Genomic DNA, 12,731 nt, shown 5'->3' with positions numbered 1-12,731 from the left:
CCGGTGTGATTGATGGTCCACAGATTTGGCAGCTCATCAAAGATGAACATTTCATCAGAACAATATCAGAAGTCAAAAAGAATGCTTGGTTATCATTCAAAGCCAATGTCAAGTTAACAAATGAGCTAATAATTACACAGAAATTGTCCAGAAACTCTTGGAGAGCTACAAAATGCATTGTTGCAATATGAGCATCAAGGTGCATTTTCTGCATAGCCGTCTTTCTAACTTCTCGGAAAACCTTGGTGCAGTCAGTGATGAGCAAGGTGAACGATTCCACCAAGATTTGAAGGTCATGGAAGGACGGTATCAGAGTAGATGGAATATACAACGAGTGCTGAGAAGTTCCTGGCTTTGCCCCCTTCCAGATAAAATAGAAAAAGGAGTGTTGGGGCATATGACAGCCTAATACCTTAGTATGTAACTGTGCAAATATCAGGTCTTTGTGATTATTAAAACTGTTTTTTCTTTTAGTGAGAAGCTGTGATAGCAGGGGCACAGCAAGTTTCACGTCGTTGGAGTTACGGGCCATCATGATTTTTTTGTTTCCCCAGGAAAAGTCAGCAAAGGACATTCACACTGAGATGTCACAATCACTGGGGGAGAAGTGTCCTTCCTACAGCACTGTCAAAACCTGGATATCTTGTTTCAAGACTTCAAGGGCTATTCACAGTTGAAGATGAGGGCGCCCCCTACCTCAAGATACTTGACATCTCACGGGAGCATGTTGGGTTTGTTATCACCACTGTCCTAGCCATGCGCAAGCTTTCAGCGAAGTGGGTTCTGAAATGTTTGAACAGTGATCATAAGAAGGAACGAATTGAAGCGTCCAAAGCCGTTTTGGCCCATTTTGAAGCTGCGCAGGACTTTTTGGCTAAGTTCCTGACTGAGGATGAAATCTGGCTCCACATCTATGATCCTGAAACCAAGGAACAGTTAAAGGAATGGCGCCACAGTGGGTCCCCGCGGCTGAAGAAGTTCCGAACCCAGAAATCGGCCAAAAAAATCACGGCATCCGTTTTTTGGGACAAAGACGGTATTCTGTTGGTGGACTACCTACCCCAGGGCTCTAGTATCAACGAACAGTATTATACTAACCTCCTGGACCAGCTGAAGGATGCAATTAAGATGAAACGCCATGGAAAGTTTACCAAAGGGATCTTTTTTTTAGAAGACAATGCACCTGCGCACACGTCCAACGTTGTTTGCTGCCAAATTGAACAACCTGGGTTTCCATTTGGTCCACCATCCCCCTACTCACCTGACCTGGCCCCTTCGGACTATTATCTGTTCCCCAATTTGAAGAAAAACCCGAAGAGGCAACATTTTGAGGACATTTCTGACGTCAAAGATGCTGCTGGGAGCTGGTTTGCGGGCAAACCAAAGAACGTTTATTTGAATGGTCGAGAAAAGCTGCAACTACCCTGTACCAAGTACATTAGTCTCAGGGGGGAATATATTGAATAAATGTGTTATTTCATAACTCTGGCTTTCTTCTTTCTGGGCAAAGCCAGGAACTTCTCAGCACCCTCTCGTACATATGATGGCTGACTATTGTTGGAGCATCCGGTGGGATTGTCCTAACACTGAACACTCCAGGAAAAGCTATAAGCGTAAATTTTTACCTTAACCGCTTACCTGACTAATTTTCAAATATTTTACTGTAAAAAAATGTCATAGAGTAAAAATCAATCCTTTGTATGAACAAAAGAAATGTAAATAAACAGTACGTTATTATTAATTATTTCCTTTTTTTTATTGTATGTAAAATTTGTATGTTTTTTGACAAAAATGGAGGGTACCCTGTATCAGAAAAACTGAATGTGATAGCAAAAAAACTGGGGTCATTTCTGGATTTACCACCCAAAAATTAGTAAAAAACAAGTGTAAGATAAATAATAAATAATAAACAAAACAAAAAATGTGTTCCCCAGTGTAATTGACAATGCAAAACGTAAACCATCTCATTGTCAGTAATTTCTAGCATTCACACTTCACAATTCAAACTTTACACAATAAAAACAAACATAGAAGGAAAAGATGATGCTTTCATTGCTAAATCAAGAAAAAAAGAAACAGTTTTGTAGCCGGGTCAGATCTGGCCCCCAGGTGCATTGAGCCCACTGGCGGTGGCAGTGTGTGCTACCCCTGCTGATCTCACCATAAGGTACAGCAATCTAAATCTGTCACTTTGCTCACAGCTATCATCACACTGCATTGAGTGACAATGCATGTGTGTTTGTGGTTTTCTGGTGTATATTTTTACATACTGTTTTTCTAAATGAGCTTTCATATATTTCTAGATTTGTCTAGATTTTTACTGCTTGCTAATAGAGCCTGTTAGGACCTATGAGCTAATGATAAATTAAAGATGCTGATTAGATGTATTTGGTATACTGGGCATGTGTACCCAGTCTATATTGTATATTAACATTTCCTCCCATAAAGCATCCTGTCCTTTGTAAAAGATGTTTCCTCTCTAAGTACAGATGATTATTCTTACATGTGTTTGCACAACAGGGCTAACATAACACAGTGATCCTTTTCCATATTTAACACCTGTAGAAAAATAAGCATTCAATCATAGGCAGAATGCATGCATCAAGCTGTTTATGGCAGGCTGAGAAAATATCTGCTTTTTCAGAGACTGTGAATCAAGGAAACGGCAGCGTTTTGAAAGCCAAAAAGCACATTGCTAGCAGCTCAGATGCCAAGGGTAACATCAATCGTCTGATGTCCGCAAGAAGATTATAGAATTTGGAGTGATTTGTATTAACTTCTGCCTCAATCCAACCTGTTTCACAGCTTCAGAACAGTACAATTTATTTTCTTTTAAAGGTTGGTGTATAACATCTAGAACTTAAGTTTTATGGACTCAAAACACTTGGCGTGTACACTTAACCATCCAGATACACAGAGCGAGGGGACTGTTGGGGTGCTAAAGCATTTATTTATAGCAAATCAGAAACTTGTGCGGACTTCATATTTTCAGAAATTCGCTTACAAATTATATTTGTTCATGTCATATCAAGGAAATGGAAAGAAAGTAATGGCAAAAATATAATCTTTTCCAACTTTGAAGAAAAACAGAACAAATAGGTTTTTTTAAAACTTATCACACTTCACACATTACATTTTTTTAAATACTTTTTGTTAATCTGTTATTCTGCATGTTCCATTGTCTATTTGCAATTTCTGAGAACAATTACCATATATTATTATGTTCAAAGCTGATCTCCAGGCAAACCAATAAATAAACTACAAACGTATTGGCTGTCTTACCTGCCAAGCACCCCTCAGTGGAGCAGAGGTTCCCCTGGCATAAAGAACACTATCAACTGGACTTTATTGGAGTATATTTAACTTCACTAGTTGACGGACGTACAATATCTCGTTTTCATAAAGGATAAAGTAACAAAAAAAACTGCTATGCAGGAGACTAATGCAAGGTCTTTTTTACTCATCGCACTGACTTTGAGTTGTCCAGGAAGAATATATACTATGCCAGAATCGCTGTGCTCTAGTAAAAAGCTCCATATAACTTCATTGATTCCTGATTGATGTAGTCATTACCAATTGGTTGTAGAGAGGTTTTCGGGAATCATTTTTGTCCAGCAAGCACAGGAGAGGCTTTTGCAGAGGGTTGAAAGTCAGGTGATGCTATTTCATCATTAAGACATGAAAGGACTAGTATATAAGTCATTGTTTTATTTCAGGGATTAGTAATACATGTCATTACCTTTTCCCGCATTTCAATTTATTAATTTTTTTTTGGTTCTATAAAACCAGTAGTAGCGTGGCATGAATTAATATTTTACGGGAAAAACTCAGCACCTTAAAAGTTGCAACATTTCCGACGATGTCATGAGGTTGTCTGTATATTTAATTTTTATAGTATATCCCTCTCTTTTATGTACATCTTATTGATGATCATTGAGATGGATAAATAATAAACTTTTTTGTCATTTTGATGGCAACACAATGACCAAGGGGTTTACTTATAGAGAAGTGTCAATCGGATAACACTTCTTTCTCCACCTTTTTTTTTCTTATTGCTATGCTTTTAACACCATATTTATTAAATGGTGATAATTATTTTACAGTGACACTCATTCAGTGATTGATTGCTGTACCATGAATAATCTAAATTCACTTAAATGCAGTAACTGCTTGTTTTAGCCTTGATTGTCACTTTTAAAAGTGTCAATCAGTAGCCATAGACTTTAGGACTATTTCTGACCCATGGTGAGCTGCAGATTTCTGCCCAACCACAATCCCAACTTCCCCCATTTAGGTAAATAGGAGAGTTTCGGAACCGTTTTTTGCAGTAAGGCTACGTACACGCGTCAGATGCCAAGATGGATTTATAAATGACGTCGTACGAGTGCTGTACACATGTCACATTCTAATCTGATACTAGTGCTGAAACGATATTCTGATGAGAATCTGACTGTGCACAGTGCTCATCCGACATTGTTCATGAATCCATCCTGGCAGATCCATGAACAGACCGTAATGCAAGTAAAGGGTAGAGCGCACAGCAGGGTGCCACTCACTCTTCTCCCCTCCCTCCATAGACCACGCTGTGTGTGCGTCTTTTGCCCTTTGACAAGATTGTGAAAGATCCTTTCCAGCAACAAATCCGATGTGTGTACGTAGCCTTACACATGGCTGCCATAGATCATGGCAAAGTTCTCAAAATCAACAAGTTGCTTTTGGCTGTGTGGTTGTTGTTTGAATATTTGCACTGTAGCCAAATCTGTGTGCAAATCTGGTTATCCATGGAGTTATCTGCCAGTCCCAGGCATACAGCAGCAGTGTTCTCTGCACTGGGAGCAGCAAACTGTACCACAGGTAACCTGATTTGCATGTGGGCAGAGGCTGTAAAAATGTTCAAGTGACAACTGTACAGCCAAAAGTGGCTTGTTGATTTTGAAAACTGAGCCATGCTCTACCGCAGCCGCGTGCCGATACATACAAAAAATGGTTCCTGACCTTCCCCAATCATTTGAAAAGGAGAGATTGGGATCTCGGTTGAGCCCTCCCAAGAACACAGTTGCTTACCATGGGTCTGAGATCGCTCATGTAGGACATTTGCGCTATAATTGGACTAGAGTAAATGGAGTAACTGATCACCATATTCTTGGGACATACACTGCCCATTTATTCATAGTGCCTGTGTTTACCCTTTTAAAAAGAATCCATCATGACAAAAGTGTCTGTTCAGGGTGTTTGAAACTAATAGATATAATGTGCTCTGGTTTGTATTTGGAAATTACAACACAGAAAATCTTAAGTGAATAAGACAGACCTAAAAAAAGAGCATACCATTGCTTTTATATTTACCAATGCATATCTTTTTACTTCCTCATAGGGTTCAATGGCAGTGCACAGCAAAATGTGTGCAGCAGTGCGTTTAGAAAATGTTCTGTATTGCAACGCATCAGGGGAAATGTTTGACTGACTTTTCTGTCCTTGTGGATCGGAAGACAATTAAAGATCTGGACCAAATATGCAAAGCAGGAATAACCCCCAACAAGCAGTTTATTATTGTTTAAATTTTAATAATGCTATCAAATTTATATTTGTTTCTTCTTTTTAAAAATGCAAAACGATGGTATTCAGATTGTTGCAAATCAGAATTGGTTAATTAGTAAACATTTAAGAAAAGTGTAATATTTCATTTTTTTCTTGAACTCAGTGAAAAGCATTTTAGATTATTTAAGTGTTTTTGTCATTTTACGATGACTACACATGATTACAAGTCTGAAGTGACTTTCTGTTTTGTAAGCCTTGTCTGCAGGCTGTAATAAGCTATTTTATGCTTTAATTAATAGACTGAAGCAAAATGTGTACACAGAGGCTGGTGGATAAGTCTGAATATTACTAGATGAGCCAAACATATTTTAATTTATTTCTGGTAAAGTTGCCATTTTAGTTCCCTTATGTCTGTGTATAATGGTGCATCTGGTTGTGTGTGTGTTTATCTTTAGTAAGATAAAAATTCATGAAAATATGAATGAACATAATGGGTAAAATATTCTTGCTCGTCCAATTTCAGTTTGATCTAGGTGAGATTAAGACCTAGTGGATTCCCTCACAATTTCATGCTTGACTGAATGATCTGATCATTATTCTGATCTGTAATTAATTGGTTAGTAGTCTCAAAACACGATTGATAATGCTCTTGTTGTTGTATTTCTGGGATAGAAAGTGATCAGAAACAGAATAATAAATCTTTATCTGATCAATCATTTACACACACAATACAACTTCTCTCAATCAGTATTTTACCAACATTCCACAACTGATTGAAACTAAAAATAATTGGCTTGTTACAGCCGATTTCTTCCATGCTTCCTTCAGGCACACTTCATATCCAATAACTTTAGAGATCAAAGCAATCTGATATGAAGCTAAAATATGCTTTTTTGTGCTCCATAGGGCAGCTTTCTTGTGATTTCCTTCCCAAGTTAACTGCCTAGCCTTGGTATCCTTGTAAAATTGGAACGTTATAACCACACAAGGTATAGGGAGTTAGAAAGTTGGCGAATTCTGTCACTGCTTCTAGCACCAATGACTAGAGGAATAGGTAGGTTGTCACCCTCTCCCACTAGCATAAAGGTGTATGGAGCTAAAAGAAGTAAGCAATATCATATTCCAAAAACAAAAAATAGATTTATTTACTAAAGGAGTAGAGAATGATTTAACCACCTGAGCGTTACACTGAGGTCTAGATTTCTGTACCAAAAGTGATCCACTGTTTTTCATGAAATTTTTTTTTTAAATTGTAGACCTGTAACTTACAGAAATATGTCCGAACAGGGGTTCTAGTAGATAATATGAATATAAAAAATGTATTTACTTTTATTTTTTTGTATTTTTTTGTATTGGATTGGATACCGGAGTTTGTATTCAATCCAATACAAAATGAGCGTTTGTATTAATTTTATATTATTTTGTATTGGACTGGATACGCAAGTTTGTATCCAATCAAATACAAAATATAAATTTGAATTTCCGAGTTATTTACTTTTTTTTTATTTTTTGTATTGGATTGGATACGCAAGTTTGTATCCAATCAAATACAAAATATAAATTTGAATTTCCAAGTTATTTACTTTTATTTTATTTTTTTTTATTTTTTGTATTGGATTGGATACAGGAGTTTGTATTCAATCCAATACAAAATGACAGTTTGAATTTACCAATTACAAACTTTGTATTTATTTGAATTATTTTGTATTGGATTGAATACAGGAGTTTGTATTGAATCCAATACAAAATGAATGAATAAGTTTCTATTTGAATTTCCCGCACACGCGCCGACGTCATCACGCACGCAGGGAGAAGCCTTCCGTTTTTTTTTCTCCGCCGGACGGCTTCTCCCTGCAGAGATCATCCGGCGCTGGACGAAGACGGACGTGGACGATCAGCGGGACCAGGTAAGATGCCGGCCGGTATCTTGTGTTCAGCTGGCCGGGATCTTGTGTTCAGCCGGCCGGGCGGCGGAACGCAAGATGCCGGGCAGCGGAACACAAGATACCGGCCGGCATCTTACCGGTCCCGCTGGCACCCGACACTGGAGAGGGAGATCTACGGACGACGATGGACGGAGGACGACGCTGGAATAGGAAAACGACGCTGGAATCCTTACCTCCATGGTCCGGCTGGATGTGCACAGCGGGACCATGGAGGTAAGGATGTGACAAAATTACGGGGTTAACCATCCTAGCCATTTTTTTTGCCCGACCTTCGTACGGGCATACCGGCTAGGTGGTTAAACTTTGTTCAAAGTAAATGCTCACCTATTGCAAATTCCCTTTGCAAAGAAAAGCCAATCCTGTGCAAGGTTTTTGCTTGCATATGATTGGATGACTAAAGCCACCACAACTTCCCCTCACCTACTAAGCAAAATAAAAAGTAAAATTTTCACTGTACAGTAAATAAAAAAATTAGGTTGTACTGACTTCAAGTATCAATAAAAAATTATTTCCTTATACATGTTTGGCATTCTTTGTAGTAATTGTGTAAAGTATTTTTTTTTTATCTTTGCTTCACCCCATTCACTTTACTGGTTTAGAAATTCATTGTTCAGGGACAGCAACGTTCAGAATGTGTCCAGTCCCCCTTGGCCATGGCCTATGATGTGGAAAGCTTTCCTACCTTTAAGTGCTTATCTCACCAAGTGCAAATTTTTTGTTTATAACAATATTGTCTTTAAAATATTTACAAATGATTTACTAGAAACTGCTGGGACTAACAAACGTCTTTTCCTCTGTTACTACGGCAAATCTCAGAAATCACATGCACATTAAGCAGGCAAACTGTTCTGTCACTTGAATTAGAGAAATGATTGTCAAAGCATGGCTTACATAGTTTTCCTTTAATGGGAACCAAGAGATTTATGCGGCTGGGTGAAAAAATCTTTCAAGTTAATCATAAGAGTAAGAAGAAATCAGAATAGTTGTTATTATGTCATTGTTTTGCTGATTTTTGTTGAGGTTTTGTAAATCTTTTTACATGTATTTCATTTATACTGTATATATTATATAGGTAAAATCTAAAGTTATTTGTAATATTGTGCCTCTTTGGAAACTATACTCACAGATTCATCACCATGGCTAACATCCTACTTTCAAGAACAATATAATAAATTACTATAGGAATATGTATATATATTTGTACAAATATATACTAAAACACGGTATGGCCTCTCACTCATTCATGTAGTCGCAGGTCCAGTCATTGAAAAGGCTGGTGATGTTGGAATTTTCTATTTATTTTTATAATGTGTTTGAACGTACCTGTTAATAATTTCCTAAAAGTAAGTAAATAATGTTTGGGAATTTTTTTACAGTGATTTTGCTTAAAAGGAGGAAAAGTCAGAAAAAAACAGGCATCATATGCAAGGGAATTCCTATTTTTATGCCACTTCAGCTCCTTCACCTGTAAACTCTTTTGCAATATTTGCATTTTAGATTCTATTAATTCACCAGTGGTATTAATTATGATATTGAAGTAATTTATATATTGTTTTTGGACAAACAAGGCATTTATTTTATTTTGTATGCAATTTAAATTCAAAAAGACAAAATGTAAACAAATTAAAAAATGTTATGTAATATTTTCAGTGCTTGTTTTAAAACAACAAGGTTATACTATATAAAAACTGTATTCTTTAATCTTTGCAGTTTATAATGCTAAAAGTACACTCTTGGTACAATGCTTGAAATTATTTACAATTTAATAATTTTTTTCTTAGTTATAAGTATTTTTAATGCATTGAAGCAAAGATAAAAGTTACAAACAAAAATGTTATAAGGTTTAAACATCAGCATAAAAATATTATCTTAGGGAAAAGAGGAAGGATGAGTTTATAAGGTAATTATGGTCAACTAAGGGTTAATTTTAGGATGCACTTTGTTAAAAAATGAAAAAAAATGTTTTTGCATTTGCTAGGTTGCTTTACCTAATATTTTTTTCAATCAAAGGAAATACCTTTATTCTGCAGAATAAAAAACAATTTATTATATTTAGAAATGAAACGTAGAGTGCTTGCAGGCATTGTATTGTTACAGGGGAGCTGCAGCACTCTTGTAATACAGCTCATGACCCAGCTGTCAAAATGACAATCAGGCTCCGCTCTTTTTCCTTTTTTTTTTTTACAAAACCTGAGTCACATTAGCAGAAAAGGACTGGAACTTATCAAGGAAAAAAACTGTGGACAACATTAGAAAAGACTTTTTAGGGATCAGACAATTCTATATTTGCATAGAATGATTTTTATTAAATTTGTGTTTTGTTTAATATTTGGTTTTAATTCCAAAAATGGTAGCAATTTGATGCCTAAAAAGTCCCATTTCTAATGTTGTCCACTTTTTTCAGTTTTTTTTTTATCATGATATTTTGTTAATCTTTATATAATGTCGCCATGCTGCCTTAGCATCACTTCTTTTATCAGTGATCACATCACACAAGGGGCAGACCTTGGAACAAAGGGTGTAACTATTCAGATGGGCCAAGAGTATTCTGTTCTATTACAACTGAACAGTGTTATTTGAGCTCTTTTTGCGCTTTTGTCATGCAACCCTTTATGAACAGCTGTCAATAAGAAAACTGACTGCTATTTACCTTGACAATAGGTCTACAGCCTAATATTTACATTGGATGCAAGTGTCAGTGAGCCTGTTGTTAACGTACACAATGGGTAGCAGCTGACTCCTGTATTTGTTTAAAGAGCTTACAGTTGTTGTATCAAGTGCTTGGCAAGAAAAACTTTGTTTCCTCAAATTCCAGCATCATTTATCATGAGTATACAAACAGCACATTCTTTTGTATGCACCTAAACACAGATACACGTGGCTTTTCAGTGATTATTTTTTCTCTCTCTCATTTCTTTATAAGTTGGTTGGCTTTACATTTGTTTGTTTTCTTTATTTATACAGTATGAAAAGGATTAACATTTTAAAAGATGAATATTTTTCAAGTCTTGTTCAATTCCAAAGATGTGATGGTGGAATCCGTAGTGCTAAGCTTTTGTGGAGTCAGCTAAACAGCTGGGTTCTATTGATTTCTATTTATGTTCGCTGCGTATAGAATAAAAAATGTCCACAAAGCTATTAATGATAAACTTTATGGCCAGCCAGAATTTATATATGTTGAATCTACTCATGAACATGAAATCTATAAACTGAAAACCATTTGAAATATTTATTATAATTGTTTCAGTTTTGATGAAAGGCAAAGTATGTGATATGTTACTGCATAAGGCATATTTTCACCTATAATGATTGCAAGGATCAATCTAGGCAGATGAATTGATGTCAGTGTGAGGAAATCAGGAATAAAATTATCTTCCCTGAAATTTAAATACTTGGATCAAATAAAATTAATTTTCTAAAAGAGCCCCTAGTGCCAACCCCTGTAAATGTTGTAATGTTGAAAGTTGACTATCAATTTTTAAAAAGTATTTCAATGGGTAACTGGCAACCTTAAACAACTGTGACTAATAAACATGCAAAAAATTAAGTGAAAGAAGTGAAAATTAAAATGTAATTGTTACATTGCTAACCCCTATGTTAAAGAGATTTATTAAAGAAGTACATTTTATATTAGTAAATAAACTTGTTTTTTTCCTAAGCAACCAATTTGTGCATATAAACTTTCTATTTTCTTCTGTTCTTTATTGATTTTTCAAAATGATCACATGTTCCCTGGGATAAGTGAAAAAATGAATCTTAAAGGATAACTAAACCCAAGAACAAAAATTCAATATATTGCTACTTAGATGTGGTGATTGTATTAAGTTTCAATTTCAGGCTCAGAACATTTTTGAGCAAGTACAAAAACAACTTGTTCTTCACAGAAATTCAGTGTAATTGTCACTTCCCCCTAGCTGAACAGGAATCAGAAACAACCTTATCTTTGTGCTGTAATCCATCTGTAATATAATGTAAAAGAACGTGTCTGAAGTCCAGCCTGGTGACAACCTTCACAACCCCCCATAGATGCAGTAGAATGGAAAAATGAATGTAGCCTTCTTGATACAGTATTGGCTCAATTTAAAAAGCAGGGAATCTGACATTCCCTGGTAGAGAATAAATTATATCTATTGAAACACATGGACCCAGAAGATTCTCCACCAGGGAATGTTTGAGGTAATGTTTGATTTCCTGCTTTATAATATTGGAAGTAAAAAAAAAAGAAAAAGAAATCTGAAAAAAGAAAATTTACTACCACCAACAGTGTAATATTTTAGGCAAAAATTGTATTTTTATTTATTATTTGTATTTTTTGTATATCCAAGTATTGGTCGAAGTTTTTTGGATGGATGCATGTGTTTTTGAGTAATGATAATTCATGTGTTATTTTTGATGCTATATTAGGTGTTCATTCTTAACCATTCGACAATATTTTGACTTTTACATTTCATAACAAGAACCCTGGGGGTGCAAGCTTTTTTAGAGCCATGAATATAAATAAAAAGTCCTTCTTGTTTCTTCTAGGAGTAACAGTCTTTTTACGGAAGTCGTACAGATGAACTTTGAGATCACCAGTTTCAGCAGTCTATCCGGTACTCAACCCATCTCCTGGCAGCTGGAATATGCTGGAAAACCCACCACTGATCTTGTTCTGTCTGAGGTCTTCATTAGTCAGAAGGATATTCTGGGAATTGTTCCTCTAGCTATGGTAAGAAAAAGTCGTAATTTATTAATGGAATCTGCTTGTGGATAAGCCTGTGGCTAGTCTGCATAGAGAAGCATATATCCTAGGCAGACGTAGTAACTGATTACCCTGTACCAAAAAATGTTGTTCTCTGTGACCCTGAGTGGTTTATGTTTACAAAAAACTGAATTCAATTGCAAATGCAATGTTCAATGTAATGTTAAAAAAGAACTATAGTTTCCAAATAAACATATATATGTGTGTGTGTTCTTCCAAGATTTTTCATCCTGAATTTAGAAGGTTAGGACTTCTGCCCCATTTACTTTTGCTGTCTCCTGGGACAGTGTGCACACTTTTACACTCCACAATTCTCTATTACCAACAAATATCACTACACAAATGCTATTGTGCTGCCAGGTTTCCTATATTAGCCAGTGATCTCAAGTTATTGTATACTATGTCATATATCCTATGGAGCAGATAAAAACTCAGAAAATTGAGGAAATGTATCTATAAAAGCACTCATGCTTTATTTCTTTCTTCATCTGATCACTAGTGGCCCA

General features: G+C 35.9%; 1 protein-coding gene across 1 annotated transcript in view; it reads left to right on the top strand.

Moving 5' to 3' along the window:
• Positions 1-12,731, top strand: part of TMEM132C (transmembrane protein 132C) — a 264,466-nt gene that overhangs the window by 192,746 nt on the left and 58,989 nt on the right. Inside the window, exon 4 of the mRNA XM_072415757.1 lies at positions 12,009-12,192. Within this exon, the coding sequence (XP_072271858.1) occupies positions 12,009-12,192 (184 nt within the window). The remainder of the gene's footprint in view (positions 1-12,008; positions 12,193-12,731) is intronic.

This window comes from Pyxicephalus adspersus, chromosome 6, assembly GCF_032062135.1.
Source record: "Pyxicephalus adspersus chromosome 6, UCB_Pads_2.0, whole genome shotgun sequence".
Classification (NCBI taxonomy): domain Eukaryota; kingdom Metazoa; phylum Chordata; class Amphibia; order Anura; family Pyxicephalidae; genus Pyxicephalus; species Pyxicephalus adspersus.
Note: the sequence above shows the minus strand (reverse complement) of the source record. Positions and strands in the feature narration are given on the sequence as shown.